Source organism: Ascaphus truei, chromosome 18 (genome assembly GCF_040206685.1).
Source record: "Ascaphus truei isolate aAscTru1 chromosome 18, aAscTru1.hap1, whole genome shotgun sequence".
Lineage (NCBI taxonomy): Eukaryota > Metazoa > Chordata > Amphibia > Anura > Ascaphidae > Ascaphus > Ascaphus truei.
The window spans coordinates 17044978-17064831 of NC_134500.1; the positions used below are offsets into that span (position 1 = coordinate 17044978).

General features: G+C 40.3%; 1 protein-coding gene across 2 annotated transcripts in view; it reads right to left on the reverse strand.

Moving 5' to 3' along the window:
- Positions 1 to 4382: 4382 nt before the first annotated feature.
- WDR72 (WD repeat domain 72) overlaps positions 4383 to 19854 on the reverse strand; it is a 131787-nt gene continuing 116315 nt past the window's right edge. For both annotated transcript variants that reach the window (XM_075575719.1, XM_075575718.1), the window contains exons 19-20: positions 11459 to 11563; positions 4383 to 5595 (exon numbers count right to left, since the gene is read on the reverse strand). In XM_075575719.1, the coding sequence (XP_075431834.1) occupies positions 5540 to 5595; positions 11459 to 11563 (161 nt within the window). In that variant the 3' untranslated portion in view covers positions 4383 to 5539. The remainder of the gene's footprint in view (positions 5596 to 11458; positions 11564 to 19854) is intronic.

The window sequence follows — 19854 nt, forward strand, 5'->3', positions numbered from 1 at the left end:
CGCCCTGCAGGAGGCCTCACCTCGAGCCGGAGGGCAGCGGGGGGGCTCGGGGGCTCCCGCCCTGCAGGAGGCCTCACCTCGAGCCGGAGGGCAGTGGGGGGGCTCCCGCCCTGCCGGGGGGGCTCCCGCCCTGCAGGAGGCCTCACCTCGAGGAACATGCTGCCGACTGCAAGGTAAGCAGCTCTCCCCCCACACCCCCCCATTCCTTCATTGCCAGCCTCAACCCTCCATACACACACACACACTATATATATATATATATATATATATATATATATATATATATATATATATATATATATATATATATATATATATATATACATACACATACACATACACAGAGACACACACACACAGAGACCACACATACACACACATGTAGGCGCACACACACACATGTAGGCACACACACACACACACACATGTAGGCACACACACACGTCCACAGACACACACATGTAGACACACACACACATGTAGACAGGCACACACACACGTAGACAGACACACACGCACACACACACACACACCTATACAGACACACGTATACACACACACACGTATACACACAGGCACACGTAGACACACAGACACACGTAGACACAAAGAAACACGTAGACACACAGACACACGTAGACACACAGACACACCTATACACACAGACACACACCTATACACACACACACACCTATACACACACACACACACCTATACACACAGACACACACGTATACACACAGACACACACGTATACACACAGACACACACGTATACACACAGACACACACGTTTACACACACACACACGTACACACGTACACACACGTATACACACACACACACACGTACAAACACACACGTACAAACACACACGTAGACACACGTGTACACACACACACGTAGACACACACACAGACGTAGACACACACACACACGTATACGCACACACACGTAGACACACACACACACGTAGACACACATACACACGTATACGCACACACACGTATACACACACACACGTAGACACACACGTAGACACACACACACGTATACACACGCACGTAGACACACACACATGTACACGTAGACACACACACACATGTACACGTAGACACGTACACACACACACACACATGTACACGTATACTCACACACATGTACACGTACACACACACATGGAGACATACACACACACATGGAGACATAAACACACGCACATGTACACACACACACACGTACACACACACACACATGTATACATACACATAATGTATACACACACACATGTATACACACACATGTATACACACACACGTGTATACACACACAAACATGTATACACACAAATGTACACACACACATGTATACACACACACACACATACTATGTATACACACAAACATGTATACACACGTGTATACACACGTGTATACACATGTGTATATACACATGTGTATACACACACATGGAGACATACACGCACATGTACACATACTGTATACACACACACATGTATACACACACACACACACGTGTATACACACACGTATACACACACACAAACATGTATACACACACACAAACATGTATACACACACACAAATGTATACACACACAAATGTACACACACACAAATGTACACACACACACACACATACTATGTATACACACAAACATGTATAGACACACACAAACATGTATACACACATGTGTATACACATGTGTATACACACACGTACACATGTATACACACACACACAATATATACATACACACAATGTCTACACACACATGTGTATACACGTCTATACAGACATGTGTATACACACACATGTGTATACACACACGTATACACACACACACGTACACACACACACACACGTACACATGTATACACACACACACACACATACAATGTATACACACAAACATGTATACACACACACAAACATGTATACACACACACGTGTGTATACACACACACGTATACACACACACACTATCCCCAGCAAAACCACATCAGCACACCGCTATCCCATGCCCCCCCAGCACACTGGCATTCTCGGCTCCCCGCCATTCCCAGCCCCCATCAACACCATCAGCACCCACACATCGGCACCTTTGCACCTCCCCCATCGGCACACCCACATCCGCACCCCCACATCCGCACCCCCACATCAGCACCAAACCCTCCAAAATCAGCACACCGATACAATCACCATCAGTACAGCCACAGCAGCACTACCACCGCACATGGGCCGCGTTGACCACTCCTCACCCAAATGCCACACCCACACCACAAACATCCCGGGCAACGCCGGGGCTCTCAGCTAGTTTACCTATAAAAATAGATCAGCCTTTAAAACACAAACCCCCTTTCCGTTTTCTTCGCTTCAGCGTGATATAGATATATAAATTGGTCCAAAGAGGTCTGTCTCCTTATTTTACAGGTTTGGCGCTTATTCTGTAAGGTGTAATAAGCGCAGGTGACGTGCTAGCGCATGAAAAGCTCCATTAAAGTTAATGGGACTTCTCATGCAATAGCACGCCATCTGCGTTATCACACCTTACAGAATAAGCCCCATGGTCTCTCCTGAAATGAGACAACTACTTTTCAATAGCACTTTAAACTAATAATTCCATATCACGTTGGGAGAACATAAATAAAAATGTGTCTTGCTCCTGTTTTTATCACACATTAAAGGAGCACTCCTGGCAACACATTAAAATATATATATATATTTTTAAATAGGTTTGAAGCAGGGGGTCTCCGGACCTAAACTGCGTTTATTTCAGTTCCGGGGACCCCCTGCTTCCCGAGATACAGACCTCCGCAGGTGCTGCCGGTATCTCTGCGCCGTTGAAAGCTCCGTTGTCCCGTCAGCCAATATGAAAACACCACAGATGATGTTGCGGCTTCCTATTGGCCTGCAGGACGCGGGACTTTTATACCGAACCCAGTCAGAGTGTCTATCGGCAGCACTAACGGAAGTAATTATCTCAGGAAGCAGGGGGTTCCCTGAAGCTGAAAACAACGCGGCTCAGCTCCGGAGACCCACCAGCTTCAAAACGATATATATAGTAAACAAAAAGGCAGCGCACACTGAGTAGAATATCTCAGCAGAGGGGTAGGTGGTGCAAGGTAAAGGTAAATAATAGAAGTCATTAATGATCACCAAGGTGATCAAAATAGCAGCACAGAACAGGGAGCGGAAGAGAAGGGTGTTTATTCAGTCCATCATGCAGACTGTCTACTGTGAATAAACACCTTTCTCTTCCATTCCCTGTCCTGGGCTGGTATTTCGATCACCTTGGTGATCATTAGTATATATATATTATAGCTGTCTGTGAGTGGGTTAACTGGCTTTGCACCTGATCCCAGGCTGTATTTAAAAGCTGTGTTTAAAACAACGAGCAGTGGCTTAAGGGCTCCATGTAATAATGAATTTAAGATAAAAGGTGGCACTGTGTGCTCATTTGCATGTCATTTCCCAGAATCCCTTGGTGCAGTGGAAGCACTGTATGCTGGTGATATATATACACATACATTCACATGTACATACATTTAAATAAAAACACACAAATAAAGTGTCACCAGGAGTGCCTCTTTATAGCCGGCAGTCCCACCATGTCCCCTTACTCACCCTTTTTTTTTATATATATATAATTGGGAACAGGTGTCCCTCTGTGGCTAAATTAAACGTGGTTGAACCGCGTTTATTTCAGCTCCGGGGACCCCCTGCCTCCCATCTCTGTAGAACACATTTGGGTAAAGAAAAAAAAAATAGAAACGACTCATTTAACATTGCAAGATACAGCAATCCATCGATTTAAATCTTCATATTGTATTTTTTTCTTTTCTTACTGATAACTAGTACACCCGAGCAGAAGCAAGCTCTTCATACAACCTGGGACCAGGTGCATCTATTTAATCTATTTAACCTAACATTAATGTTAGGTTGATTATAACGCCCATGCACCAAGCAAATAACATGACATTAACCTAGTGCTACTCGTTAAATAATGTACAGGTTATTTTGTTTCTGTCCTTTAGTGCTAATGACATGCAAAAGAGGTGTACCCCCGAACATTGCATATGCACTAAAGGCCATTCAGGTTAGCACAGGGGGAGCAGTAGAGGTCACAAGTACAGTATGCTGTGACAGAGGAGCTGTCCAGCAGCTGAGAGAGTTCAATGCTAGAGCTGTGGCCCTGAATAGCAGAAGTCGTGGGTTCTGATCCTGTTGAGTCTGACACTAGTACTCCTTAATCACAAGGGGCCTTAGGGGTAGTGTAGGTCTTCTGAAAATCATTGAGGAGGTGTGTCATTTAAATATACTTTGCAAATGCTCGAGCGTGCTCCTTTTTGAGAGAGACAGAGAGAGAGAGAGAGAGAGAGAGAACACTGAAAAAAAGCCTCAGCAGAGGCAGGTGTGGTCATGGTAAAGGGTAAATAGTTAATGCCAGATGTTTCGATCCCTGAAGAATGTCCCTCTGGGGCCCAAAAACATAGGGCATATGTGTGTGCATTTTGGACCCAATAAACCACTTTTATGTGATTATTTCTTGTGCTGTGCCAGTATATTGGATCTCTAGAGATCCTCACAGACTTATATAATATCTATATATATATATATTGCTTAGGACTCCACTAAAAATAGGTCACTCTTTCTCCTCCCCTATATTTCAGTGTTTGGATGGAGCTAACACCACCTTTAGAAAGACAGGCGTAACAGGGGTCATGTTATGCTAACGCAAGGTAATGCCAACCTAACATGGCTTTAAGCCTAGTCTATTGAGTAACTAATAGCCGTTCTTTTTTTTGCATATAATTTTCTTAGTACCTGTTAAACTCAGAGAAAATAACATCTGATACTTATTTAGGTAACATCACGTTATTTGCCTGGAATTTACTGAAGCAGCGACTGATTGAGCCACATATGCTGAAGCAGGGACTGATTGAGCCACCTGTGCTGAAGCAGGGATATCCTGAAAACCTGACCTATTGAGTGTGCTTGAGGACTGGAGTTGAGCACCCCTGCTGTACAAGAATAACTCTGGTTTAGATGAGCTACGTAAAATATAGCATGGAAGGGGATCTATTGTTTCAATACATGCAAAGCTACATCCGGGATTTGTATTAAGAACCCGTACTGTACAATAATTGAACAAAATCAAATAGATCACATTACAGAAACATTTTCCAAGATAAAAAAATGAAATTACAAGATATACACAATTTAAACTTCACGATAGATTCCATTTATGAACAAATATAACATTTAAATAGCAAAACATAACAGATAACAGCGTTTGTACTGCATTCATTACACAGGAAATTGTACAGTTAGACTATGCAAACAATTAGACTATGTATGTTGATTAATGTCTTAATACATACAGTAGTAAAAACATTACAGATACCATATTTTGCTCTAGCAATTAGCAACATCAATTGTGTAAATACACTAAAATGCATCTATAGTTCACAAAAAAATAGTTTCCAACATTTTATTTTAAAATTACATAAACAATTCTTAACATACTTTGCAGAAACACACTTTGGACATCCATGGATTCTGCTTCATGTCATCTGAGGAAACAAAAGTAATTAAAAAATCATTTTTTTTTTAGTTTGTATTTTGTTTTTAATACTTGTTGAAATGTGGATGTTAGTCTTCAAGATTTAGTACAAACGAACTCACTTTTATTCTATAACAGTTTCTGGTATAAACGTATTTGTGATTCTAACTTAAATTAAGATTGTTTTTGTTTTGTATTTTGTTTAAGGGTATTCTCCATATATCTGAAAAGGGTTCAAGAGAATATTTTTACTCCTCCCTCAACTAAAATTAATGTGATCCTTTATCTAATCATGTTGAGTATCTCTGCATACTTAAAGCTGCAGACCAAGCAATATCCTATGTGTTTTTTTTTTTAAATAAATCAGTTCTGTACTATGAGAAAATACTTGTAGCATTTTTTTAAACAACTCAATCACATTTTAAATGTATTATAATGTAACAAGCCTTCTATACTTGTTGCATTTTTTTAAAATCAAGTCTGAATGAAATTTTTTATGTATTATAATAGAACAAGCATTTTTTGTTTCTATAGCAACCATTTACCAATTACAAAGCCACATCTCCTTCCTCTTCTGAAACAGGCTCTAGCACACCCCTTTTTGAGCCCTGCCCTCTATCTAGCAGTGCACCAATTGTAACTAGTGACTGCCTGATCATTTGATCTTCCCCACAGAACTTTGCATATTTGGTCCTCTTCTGCTGCACTGACAGTAATTTAGTGACCCCTGAGCCGAATCTTCACCGATCGATCACAGGAGAACGGATCGATCAGCAACTTACCTAATTACTTATCATTGTGTGGATTGTATTGATGCGCATATTAAAGGGGGGAAAAATAAAATAAAAAACGGCAGCTTGGACTGTTGCTTTAAAGTCCCTCACAACTTCTTCTTACAGATAATAGTCAAAGTAGAACAGCATCATGTCCTATTAAAATGTTGATCTGCTGCCCACCATCTCCATAATGATATAAGTCACCCAAAATAATCAAAAGGAAAATCATACAAGTATTTATATTACAATTTAAAAAGCGACAGAGCATTAGGGGCGAGCAGTGGAGGTCGGAAAGTTTGTAAGCCCCAATAAATTTATTTGGCTATAAAAGAATGGAAATTTGCAGTGATGGGCAATTGTTGGCTACCTTTTGCAGACAGGTGCAATAATATTAAATACCATTTACACATTATGAGAATTTGTGCACACACCTTCCCATGGAAAGGTACTTTGTCTTTGGAGGACAGGGCTTGCTCAACACTGAGTGATATTTAAGAAAAAGTAGAAGACTGAGAGAGTCAGATTCTGTCTAAAAATTAAATCGTCAAGAAAGTGACAGCCCTTAAATAGTAAGCAGAGAAGTGGGGGGTGGGGGTAGACTTGTTGGACCTTTCTTCCATGTGGTTAAATAATAAAGGAGGTAGGAGTACAGTAGGTAGTGGGATAGCTTTCATTGGACCAACAAATAGTTGATATGCTTCATACTTTCATCAGCTCAGTGTCCTTCATCAGGTATCCTAATGAGGAACCCCGATAGCTTGTAACATATCAACTATTTTGTGGTGCAATAAAAATGTATATGTGACTCTACTGTACCTACTCCTAACTGTTGTTATTTTACCACAGCCCTTATAAAGGTAATTGCCATTGGTTTAACTAAGCACTAGCAGAGACTGCACACTGCATATTTGCTCTGATTTTAATGTGCTTGCATCAAGAAATGATACAAAGCAATAGGAAGAGTTAGCGGAGTCAACTATTTGCCACATATACTAGAGCGTTTTCCAATGTTCTGCAGGTTTCACTATCATTTTTCTCCACCAATTGTACATCAACAAAATTCTTAGGCAGTGAGTCATCTGGTCAACTATTAATCTTTGGGGGCTAAGTAGGACTGTACTTGTAGCCCATAGCATATGAATGTCCTAATGAAAGCTTCATGGCTTACAAAGACAGAATAACATGTAACAGACAGGATGCTGTGTATGGGCCATGTAGGGATTATCCAGTTATATCAGATCGTCTCACACAAAATTATAATTTTTACATTGTATTCTACAAAACAAAGGAATACTACACACTTGAGAGAATTGTCTCAATGGAAAATACAGTTTAAGTACGACATTATATGATCACAACCTTCCTTATTTTAACCAACCCTCCTATTGGAAGTGTCTTAATTTCTTATCACAGAATTTCATCCACAAAGAATCAATAAATAATTCATGCTGCTGGCTCTTTGTTGTGTGTCCCTGAACTGCACACAGTGCTGGGAGGCTGACAGCTGTGTCAGGACAAGCACCAAAGATCTGACATGACAAGTGACTAACAAGTTTCTTTCAGTCTATAGTGAAAGAAGACAATGGCACAAAGTAACGAAAACCAAAATCCAGAAACAAAATGAAACAGTTTCTTTCTCTTCACCTAAGTGTGTGCTATGAGCTTATTTCCAACCCGTAACCCCTGGTCATTTTAGCGTACTGCCCACCTCTTTCATCCCTCTCACTAGCCTGGCCATTTACGCCTGTCCACGGATCAATATGAGCAATTCCTGGAGAATTACGATGTCTCCATGGCAACCAAGCCACAAATTCTCAGTGGAAGGCAGTGAGACCAGTTTTGAATTCTCCTGAGGTTTTCAGAGTTATAAGGTATAGTGCTTTAAAATTCAAGGATGGACACAGCAAAGCCTGAGAAATGCATTGTTTACTACCAATATAATGATATCATATTTGAAGAATCCTATTCTCAGTTTCCAACTTGGTTTCATATCATCAATTTTATTCCAAGCACTTTCAAGCAGTTGCTGTGATCTTTAGCTTCATACATCTTCATGTAAGTAAATATGTTCCATAGCATGCACTCTAACCAGCATATCTGTTGTGTAGAACAATGGTGCGCAAAGTGGGGGGCACAGGATTTTTTTGGGGGGGCGGGCAGTTTCAGAGGCCCATGCTCTTCCCCAAGGCATTTAAATTAAATGCCGGGTGATCGCGTGAGGCCTCTGCAACTCACTTAACAGGATTTTAAAGAGTTGATTGGACGCGCTGCCATGGCAACACGGCGTAAAATGAGTGTGGAGTGATGTTACACGTTCGTCCCCATGGCAACGGGATCATGTGACATCACGTGACCCTGCAGCGTCATTTGACACCACCAAACAAAGTAAGAGGGGCGCGAGGTGGAGCAAGCAGGGTGCGTAGCTCCAAAAGTTTGCGCTTCCCTATTCTAGAGATGTTTGGGTCAGAATAACAAAAAATGTAATCAACAGCTACTAAATGAACTTTGCAGAGATGCAGTTTACGGGGCTGGTGTGAAATTCTATTCAGTTTTGCACTTTATCAACATACAGTACATGAGATAGCATGACCAACAGAAAAAGTTAGTAAACTACAGATGTAGCCAAACGTTATTTTACCTATTAATAATGGAGCATATTGCGTTATAATTAGAGACGGGCGAACCAGTCCAAATCCATTTCCCACGCTTTCCCTTCAAAATCTGTTCTGCGGGGTAAAATCCGCAGACGGATTGTTCCGACTTCAATCCGTGCAGACTAGTTAAAATCCCCCTATGTGCCTTGGTTATGCGGCTTTAAAATAACTTCCGCCTGGCGGGTTTCACCTAAATCCATTCCGCAGAATGTGTTTATTTCTAATCCGTTTTGTATTGTAAGAAAAGATGTATGATGGATTAATCCGTCGTAGGAACTTTTTAAAACTAGAGTGATTTTTTATTAGTGTAATTATATAAACATAAACTGTTCCGGAAGCTTAATAATTATTCTTGGGATCATTTTTAGCAGTAATATCAATACTAATAATAAATACTGCTATATATTCATGTTGCTGTACTATAAACACAGTAACATGTGCAGCATGAAGGCCAGAGCCCGCTTCATTGAAAGTCCAGTCAATCACAGCATGCCTGCTGCTTGTTGTTGTTGAATGCGATTCAGCTGGGTCCCACTTTTCTTACATAAATAACAAGGTATACTTTTTTTACCCTACAGTGATTTATTATTAGTGTAACAAAGCATTATTAAAGCAGTTTTCTTCATCGCCAATAATGTAAAAGTAGAGAATTAGGATAGAAAGTCGAGCTGGTATACAGCACTGGATATATTATCCCTGACTGTCCTTGCCAAACATTGTCTGAGTTACAATTAAACTGTTCTGGGAGCTAAATAATAACTGATGGGATTATTTTTCAGAGTAATATCAATACTACTAATAAATGCTGCAATATATTCACATTGATATAATACAATCACAGAAACATGTGCCGCATGAGGGCCAGAGCCCACTTCACTCAAAGTGCATTCAATCATCCCTCTTTCTGTCAGCTGGAAGATGAACGTGACTTCCGGCAGACAGAAGCAGGAGGAGGAAGGATCGCAGTGAGCTAGGGTCACTGCTGCGTGGGGTCCCAGCTCTACCCCCATGGTGGCTGCAGAACCTCTGAGGGCTGCCCACGGAACCCCTGGCGGACATGGAATCCCAGTTGAAAATGACTGGAGTAGGTGGTAATGGTATGATACCTTATATTGGACCAACAAGTAGTTAATATGTTACAAGCTGTCTGTAAAAAAACCCGGAGGTTTCAACCCACCTACGCATTTCACACCGTAGCCCTTTATCAAGGCACACACACATCAGTATATGGAATCTGATATATGTATTCTTTGATAAAGCGCTACAACATGAAATGCATAGGTGGGTTGTGACCTCCATTTTTCAACAAGATGACTTATTAAAGCTATATTATTTTTTATTTGGAGCGCACTTCTCTGTACTCTTTGTTGTGATTCTTTCACTGGTAGGGCACCACACTTCTCCTTCAGTTTCATAAAACACCCTTGGAAGACACCTTACAGCCCAGTCAAGTAAATACGGCCCTATGGGTGTTGGTCTTCTAATATTATAGACAAAAATAGGTACACAACATTGGTTCTTTTCTTGGAGTCACTGCATTATAAATGTATAACCATTGGTCCCTATCCAGGGTTTTCTTGTTTGTTAATGACCTGGGGTGAATTTTTGGCTGCACTCTTCCAGTGAAAATGAAATCTCAACCATTTCCCTTAGGGAGAGAGGTCAGGGGACTATTTGCACTATTTGCAGCTGCCCTCTGTCAACGTTGGCTCCAAGACTTTAAAATTTCTTAACTAAGCTGACAGGCCACAGAGAGGATGAATCAGAAATGCGATGCACGGGGACCACAAGGATACAAGGGAAACGAGAGGAACCAGCAAGTAAAAAATATCACAGTCACCATGTATCATTTAACAAATAATTGTGCATCCCGTCTGCACAATGCTTCCTTTTTCAGGAATGTTAAAAGCTATAGGCTTCTGGAAATGTCACGAAGCTGAGTCTCCTCGCTTTTGAAAACACATTTAACAAGTACTCGTAGGTTGTGAATAAAAGCGCAATCACACTTTGTTGTAATAGCCGCTGTGCATTGGGCTGGCTTCAAAAAATTAATTAAGGTTATAGAACATTGTCAGTTTGCCTATGTAAGCCTCTCTGTGTCTTAACCAGCTTTTTATTCCAATCAGACACGGCTATTCTAATATATCCAAGACTGACACTGACTCGGCGTTCAAAGGGCATACCTTGCACATATATTAATAAAATGTTTTAGACTAAAACTAATTATAATGAAGTAGAAGTGTCAGCTTTCTTTTAAGTCATAAACGCTGTAGCCAATCAAAGACCTAAATTCTTGATGAAAAGGGAAAGTGAAACAGCTCCACACCGTGACCCCTGGATGCTGCCATTAATTTGATGCTGCAGCTGCTAAAACAAAGTATTAGTCTGTTCCATTTTTATGAGCCCAGATGACTTATAGCATACAGTAGTTGTTGCCTCTTACCTGGGCTGTCCGACTCCTCTATTCCACATTTCTCAGGAGTGACCTCTGGTTCCTGGAAGTTCACCGATTTGAATTCACTCTCGTTTGTTACCAAACTCTCTGGAGCTGTAAAGATAACCATGGCAAAGGTTGGATTTGCGACTTCAATTGGGACTTTCATGCCCAGTAAGGGCCATAAACTTGGAAATGGAGAGAGCAATAATCTTAAAGTAATTGGGCAACGTAGACATTTCATTTTGTCCAAGGTATAGAAGGTCTGTACCACCTTCAATGCTGGACCAATGTACTTGGCTTGCTCGTCCAGCAATGAAGATGTTAAACAAAATGTTAACACAAGTAAGATACTACTTTAATTAGTAGAACATGCTATTTTATTTTCGAAGATTACAATTCACATTTAGCGTCACTATAAGCAATGCGACAGAGGAGTAAACATATAATTATATCTTAGTATAAACTAATTACATTACAATGTGTTTCTTTAGCTCCATTTATAATCTACATTCTAAAACCATATTTTATATATACTGTAGTGGCCACGGTTATTCTAACACAAACCAGTGGCAAATCGCCAAAAAGACCCAGGTACACCCAGGTACATGCTGGATACATGCCATAAACTTGCCTTAAACTAGACCCAGCATTTCTGCATTGATTAATGGCCCATCAAATTAACAGCAGGGGTCCCTGGCAGTCCCATTCAAACTGAATTTTGAACAGTTTGAATGGGACTGCCAGGGACCCCTGCTGTGTTAAGCCTATGGTTCATTAGTCAATGCAGAAATGCCTTAAACTTGCCTTAAACTAGCCAGGTTACGCCCAGCACATATCCAGAATGTAACCGGGCTAGTTTAAGACAAGCTTTAGAATACTGGTGGTCTCGTCTATATATATATATATCCATCCATCCATTAAAGAGGCAATCCAAGACGTATTTTTCCCTTTCATTTGTTTCATTGTTTTAAATACAGGATTGATGTGGGGGGTCTCCGGGGGGCCCCTGCTTCTGGAGGTACTTACCTCCACAGAGAGTGCCAGTAGCCACTCCAGGTTTCACTATGTGGCTGCTTTTTAAAGCTCCCGGGCCCTGCGGGCCAATAGGAATCTGTGATGTCATCAGGTGCGGCTTCCTATTGGCCTATGTGACCGGGGGCTTTAAACTGCAGGAGATACTGGTACTCCCTTCGGGATGCAAGTATCTCTGGAAGCACATGGTCTCAGAGCTGAAATTAACGGGGTTCATCTCCGGAGACCCCCTGCTTCAAACCTGTATTAAAAAATGAAAATAAATAAAATAAATAAACAGCTTGGATTGCTCCTTTAACTGAAAAACAAGACATACAATTAATAACAGGCAATATAGAGCATTCATTTGATCATGAATTCATAAAGAAGTAGATGTGTATGCTTCCCAGGGAAAAACAATAGAAGGTGCTCATCACAGTGGATGGGTGTGTAATTATGCAACTGCGAGTAATACATTTTATGAAGTCCTTTTCCCATTGCATGTAAACACTTCACACACCTTGGGAATCAACATGACAAAGTCAAATAAGGCAACACAACAATTTTAAGACACTGGAAATCCATTCTGCAGTTCCCATCAAATGCAAAGTGTATTTCCCAAAGGAAACCGCAATTTCATGTTACTTCCAATATGATTTGACATTTAAATGTATACTTGAATAATTAAGTTGAAGTGCAGTTTAAACCCGAAATCTTAAAACATTCTGCCTGAAACTATACAACTCTGTGTCTGTCAATGACAGGGCCAGTTCCATTGCCAGTATGGATATGTTTAGTCTCCAAAAACAGTATAGAAGTTTTTTGTTTTACCGGATCATGATGAGAGCTTTAGATTTTTTTTAACAATAAGGAAACTACTCACTAACCTCATTCCTTTTGGTTTGTAAAGTAAAAACAGTATTTGTACTAAATTAAAGCAAGTGCCTCTCTACTTAAAACATCTTTTGTACGTCGAATCAAATACTAAAGCAGATTATTGCATTATATAATGCACATGCCTCCCCATATACATTTTTTCCAATAATAATCCTCATTTAAAACAGCAAATCACACAAGTTGGGCATTAGTGAAAATGCAGTACACGTTTTATCTACAGACAGAGACAACACGCTGCTTGGTTGTTTCAATTCTTTCCAATATTCTTCTTATTTTTTATTATAAGAATGTAAAAGCCATTTACATTATTATAAAGAAGAAAAGCGTAGGTGGGTTATTTGTTAAGATGTGACAGTACCGATTAGGGCACTCTCGCACGGAAACTCCAATTGACTTCAAGAAAAAGGAAACAAGGCGCACCGAATGTAAAAGATATAGTATAATGAACAATTAAACAAATGTATAAAGTAACTTACACATTAAGGAACTGATGTCCAAAGCATCTAATGTGATCCGATCTCCCAGTTCATAATTATACTGTATATCTTTTACATTCGGTGCGCCTTGTGTTGTCTTTTTCTTGGATATTGGTTCCTCTGTGGATACTTTCGCAGGTGGATATCGGTGGAGGAGGGGAATACCTCCACTCACAAGTGCTGCAAGATAGTGAGAGTGGACCATCTTCAAGGTCACCTTGGAAGCAAGAGCATGGATCAAAGATTGCACTTCCAATTGACTTCAGTTTAAAGAATAACCACCTAAGTCTAATTTTTGAGAATAAAAATCATGGTTTCAATTCTAGCTTTAGTGTTTCAATGCGGATCACTGTGTGCTCTTGTGCATGTCATTACCCAGAATGCCTGGCTGCAGTGGAAGCATTGTATGCTGGGAGATCATGGTAAAAAGCAGGGTTGCAGACCTGTGTGAGACATATGAATGTGCTCATAAGTGGGGTTTTTATTTGCTGCACACTGCTGATCATGAATCAAATTACACGGATGATCCATGAAGAGTGAACCGAAACTGTAGATGGTTTAATTGGCTGCGCTTTATCAACCAAATGTCATACAGCATTCTGAATCCCTGTGGACATTATTGTAATTAAACATTATTATTTAAACAGATTGTGAAGGGAAAATGTAAATGTTTAATGGATTCATTTGCAGGGCTATATCCCCGCAAAAAAAACAAAACCCCACTGCACCTAAAATTGTACCCAGTGCTACAGTATATAACTAATGATCCCATGTAACATATCGAATGCATAGGAAATCCCATAGCAAGGGCATATAAACAGATTGTAAACATCACTTAATCACTAATTCATTATCCAAACAGCTGTGTCTCACTTTTTATTGCACTGGAAGCATGGTATAGAAAATTCAATTGTTCATGTCGGACGTGATAACTTAGAAAAAGTGGGGGGTATAACTGATAACTTAGCAGTATAATAAATATCCTGGCTTGTTGGGATTTTTTCCTTTATTCTTATATTGCTTTGAACATTTGCTCAGCGCTGTACAAAATGAGCTACTGTACACAGTACACGGGTGAGTGCTACTGACATAGATGGAGACAATGGGGCTCATTCATGAAACTCTGCAGCACCAGAATGTGACCGCAACTGGAACCCTGGAGCCCAAAACACTGGGACCAGGTACATCAAAAGGGCACCCAACTGGGCTGACTGGGGCTCCATGACTGAGAAATTCCCATCCAAGTCAATGGGAGTTTTCGTGAGATATCACCCTGATAGGCAGCACCTTCACAGTTCAATGGATAACCCCCAATGTGAGAGGACAGCTGATAAGACTGCCCGGGTTGCTATTGTCATCCATTGATTGTGCTTTTTCACTATTTTAAGGTTCAGGTTAAAAACAAAGGACTTTAAAAGAGCAATCCCAGCAATATCCTACATGTGTGTTTTTTTTAAATAAATCAGTTCTGTAGTATTACATAATACTTCATGCATTTGTTTTTTTAATTCAACGTTTAATGCCATTTTTTAATGAGCTGTAATACCCTGAGCATCCTTTGATTCCTATAGCAGGCTTTAGCCCACCTCCCCAGCAGTGTAAGATCTTTGTAACAGTTTCCTGTTTGTGATCATTTGTTGCCAATGTTCAGCAGTTGAGCCATAAACTGTAACAATAGATAATGTTACCTTAGTAATATAAAGATACATTGTAGCTGCTGAGTGTATAGTGTTGTCATGAATGTCTAGCATTTCAATGTTATTTTAACAAAGAAAGATAGAGTAGGCCAGGGGTGCGCAATCTTTTTTCCCTGCGCCCCCCTGCCGGCTGTCCCCTCACTCCCGCGCCCCCCTCCCAACCCCAACTTACCCACGCTCCGGCGTAATGACGTCACGTTGCCATAGCAACGTGACATCACATGACCTCGCAGCGTCATTTTGACGCCGCGTTGCCATGGCGACACAGGGAGGAAGCCGCCGGAGCCACGGTAAGTTAGGTTTACAGAGGCCCTGCAGCTCCCCCGGCACTTAATTTAAGTGCCTTCGGGAAGCGCGCGGGGCCTCTGTAAACCCCGCGCCCCCCGTCGGCAGTGTCGCGCCCCCCCTGGGGGTCGCGCCCCACAGTTTGCGCACCGCTGGAGTAGGCACAAGTGTGTTTGCTTGTCTTCCAGAGGCCCCCAAAATGGCTTTGTTCTCCCCATTGAATTTGTGATGCCATACAGTGCTTAAGCTGCTTGCAGATATTCTGGGTCGGGACATGCAATTGAACATCCAATGTGTGTGTCAAATGGTATATGATGGAGTGGACACCCATCTGCACTTTATGAAGAGCTTTCCATTCTTTACCCACTGTGCATTGACTGCTAGTTCCTTGATACATTGGATAATTTCACTGCAGGTGTAAAATACTGTAGATATGCGGGTCCAAAAAACTATACTCATTTATGCCTATTATATTTAGCTAATGCTATGTCTTGAGTAAATAAATCATGAAATACAACTTCATTTATTTTTGGGGGAAATAACGATCAATTAGAAATTGTTGCTAGCTCTTTCAAGTGGCATACGGTAGTAGATTGAAAAAAAAACATTTAGTTAAAATAAAATATAAACAAAAGTAAAGTCTTATAAAATATGCTTTAAGAACATACAAATATATATGGTACCTAGAGGAATTGGTTAATTTGGGGTAAATTAGGTATTTTTAGACTTCAGCTAAACAAAATACCATTACTTTGCAGACATAAAGGATTATAAACTCATGAAAAAAGTAAGATACTGTATCCTTTAAATGTAAACAGCGATCTGTGACCCGGGGTCATGTGAAGTGACGTCACCGGCGTCAAATGACGCCGTGGGTCACGTGACCCCAGATCGTCATTTGATGCGGATGCCAGGTAGGAGAGGGGGCGCGAGACCGCTGGACACCAGGCAAGGGGGCGCAGCATTAAAAGTTTGCGCTCCCCTTCCTTAAGTCATTGTGATTGCGCCGCATGCGCACTCCACGTGGTCTCGCCGACCAAGGACGCAGCCTTACTTCTTATCTATTTTAACATGGACCCCTACAAGCCTATGCTTGCCCTATTACACAGCTTTTCAGCACAGCCAGGGTTAAATAAGTGCAGAGCCAGTAAAACCTACTCCCAGACAGCTGTTTCGGCCTTCATATTACTAATTATTCCCTACTAATATATATATTTTTAGGTCTCCAAATAACATAATAACAATAGTGAATAGAAAATACAAAAGCAGAGTGCAGCGTGGCTACAAGTCTTGCAACCTTTTAAAACAAATGTTAAAAATGGAAGGAAGGTGTAACATGGTTGTGTTTTTCACTGTTGTGTGTTTTTTTATTGTTGCTAATTTTTTGTATGAACTTAGCTTACTGCAGTAGGCTGGATTGTGGTACTCATCTATAAATCAAAAGTATTAAGACCCTAAAGTTAATGTAGATGAGTGAATGTGGTTCTTTTTTGTGTGCAAAAGGCTTCACGTGTGCAATTGCTACATCATGCGAATCATTCTATAATGCGATCGAGTACGATGCAACACAAATTGCTATCATTGTTGCATTGAGAAATGATTATCATTTATTCATAATGTTTAGTTCATAAACACTATCTCATTAATGAGATATATTGCTGGACGTGGTATATTACTGACAGTGAGTAATACGAATCAATAGGAAGAGGGAGTTTACATTGCTCAACTAAGCTGTATGCAACAACCTATAGCAAAAATTGGAATTGGAAGCTTTTGTAAAATGATGTTATATACAGTAAAACAAAGTGCATAAATGTAAATGTTTGTATCTGTATTGTAAAATTATATTCCTGAAGGCGAACATAAGCCAACATGGTAATGTGCAGAATTACAGCTACATAATAAAAATAAATATCCTCACAGAACTAGCTCTATCAGCTCTGACAGCATCATTATTATTTATTTGCAGAGCTAGGAAGTATTGAAAAATGATCAGATTGAGGTGCAGAATAACTTCACAGCTAGGTAGGGTACGGTGATAATGTACACAACATATGTAATAACACACACACAAAAAAAACAGAATCTATGATTTGTTCCCTGTTTTTAGTGTAACATCTCCTTACCCTGCACTTATTACATTAATGAAGAGGGCTAAGATAAGAACAAAACAACCCGTGATATCCTGACTGACAGCTGTCAAATATCCTAGTGGCGGGAAAGATTTATAATACTAAGGAAGTGTCATATCAGAGGTTCAATGCAGTCAATTACAGTGCGGTCTTCATTTAAATTCCTCTACTGTGTACTATTAATATAGATTGAGATGTTAATGCAGGGCCAGGCTAATTAGGTTTGATTTTCCTTGCAGTTTGCAATCAAGTATTTTTGCATTGTATGAAACCTGACTCAGTTATTGACATAATTTCATTTAGTATTCCTTGTATTGAAATGCCCGGGTAGATTATTCTGTATCGAAGATGAGCTTGGTAGGAAATGAAATAGTTGCCAGCGGTCGTAGGGGCTTAAAAAGTGTAGTGGCCCTACTTACGATTTGAAGAAGAGCTACATTTTTTTTTTGAAACACATGGTGGCCAAGCTCCAATTCAGGAATATTTATGCTGTTAATATAGGAAGTAAATAAACTTTGCTTTAATAAGAAAGTATAATTGCAAGTTTGTAAACAAATAACATATGGTTGTCATCTGAGCATGAAAGGCCCCAGTGGGGATCGAAACTTTGGGTCAATAAATGTCACTTTTTTGCATATAGGAGTGCCTGTCCATATATATATATGGTCACGTGGTTTAGTTGAACTACGGTGGTGGAGAAGCTCAGACGCCAGACGCCAGGAAGGGGAAGGAGTTCCCTGAGTCGCACACAATACCAATCAAGTCTGCCAGGAACCACAGGGTGCAGTTTTGGGTTACCGGAGGGACTGTCTACCAGGTGACACCAACAGCAGTGAGGAGTGACGTGACGGAGCGAACAGATGGCGATTTGGCTACATGTTGGCGCATGGGCTTACCCATACAATGCTTTTTATGCAGTGACAAATTGTGAGTGTGCATTTGTCGTGATTCATGTTATTAAACCTTTGTTATTGGATTTTACACAAGGATCGGGCGCTTTTCCTTTTCTTTTTTCTAATAGGTATCTTTTGGGAGGTTGTTGACCCCAAGGACGAAGCTGCCCGGACCCCAAGATATCCTCACAAGGTTTTACCCAACATTGGGTTAAAGGACTTTTTTTATATTTTTATTTTTGATTTTTTTATTGTTGCATTTTTTCATATATTCATTTTTCACAAAACATTTTTTATATATATTCAATCACATATTTTTTTTACATCTCACATTGCACCATCATAGTTCTCTGGAAGTATTTTGCCCAAGTGTGGATCGCACTTTAAAATGCTCCAATGGGTATTAAGTATACCCTGAATGGATCTATGGGATTGGTTAAAGGTGGTAATAAACCGTGAAACCCCATCAGTGTTAACCAATCCTTTCCTTGGAGTACTATAACTAGTATGTTTAGTTGTAGAGCACTTTTTAAGTAGTAATGATCTATCGGAGGCCCTCACCTTACTGAAAGAGTCACAAACAAGACCAGGATCATATCCCTTCAACAAAAATGTGTTACTCAGATCTTTTGATTGGATAATAAAGTTACTTTCCCTGGAACCAATCCCATAGATCCATTCAGGGTATACTTAATACCCATTGGAGCATTTTAAAGTGCGATCCACACTTGGGCAATATACTTCCAGAGAAAATACCTATTACATACAGGAAGGCAAAAAACATTAAGAATATTCTAGCTCCGAGTAAATTGAGACCTATTGCTGTGACTGCCAGTGCTACATCTCTGGGCCAGATGGGTAACCATAGATGTGGCAGGGGCCGTTGCATCACATGCAAACACCTTACTACTAAATCAGAGTTTGTCTCCCTTCATAAGAGTGGACGATATGATGTTAGGGGCAATATCAACTGCCTGACTACATTTGTTGTCTATCTCTTGCAATGTGGTT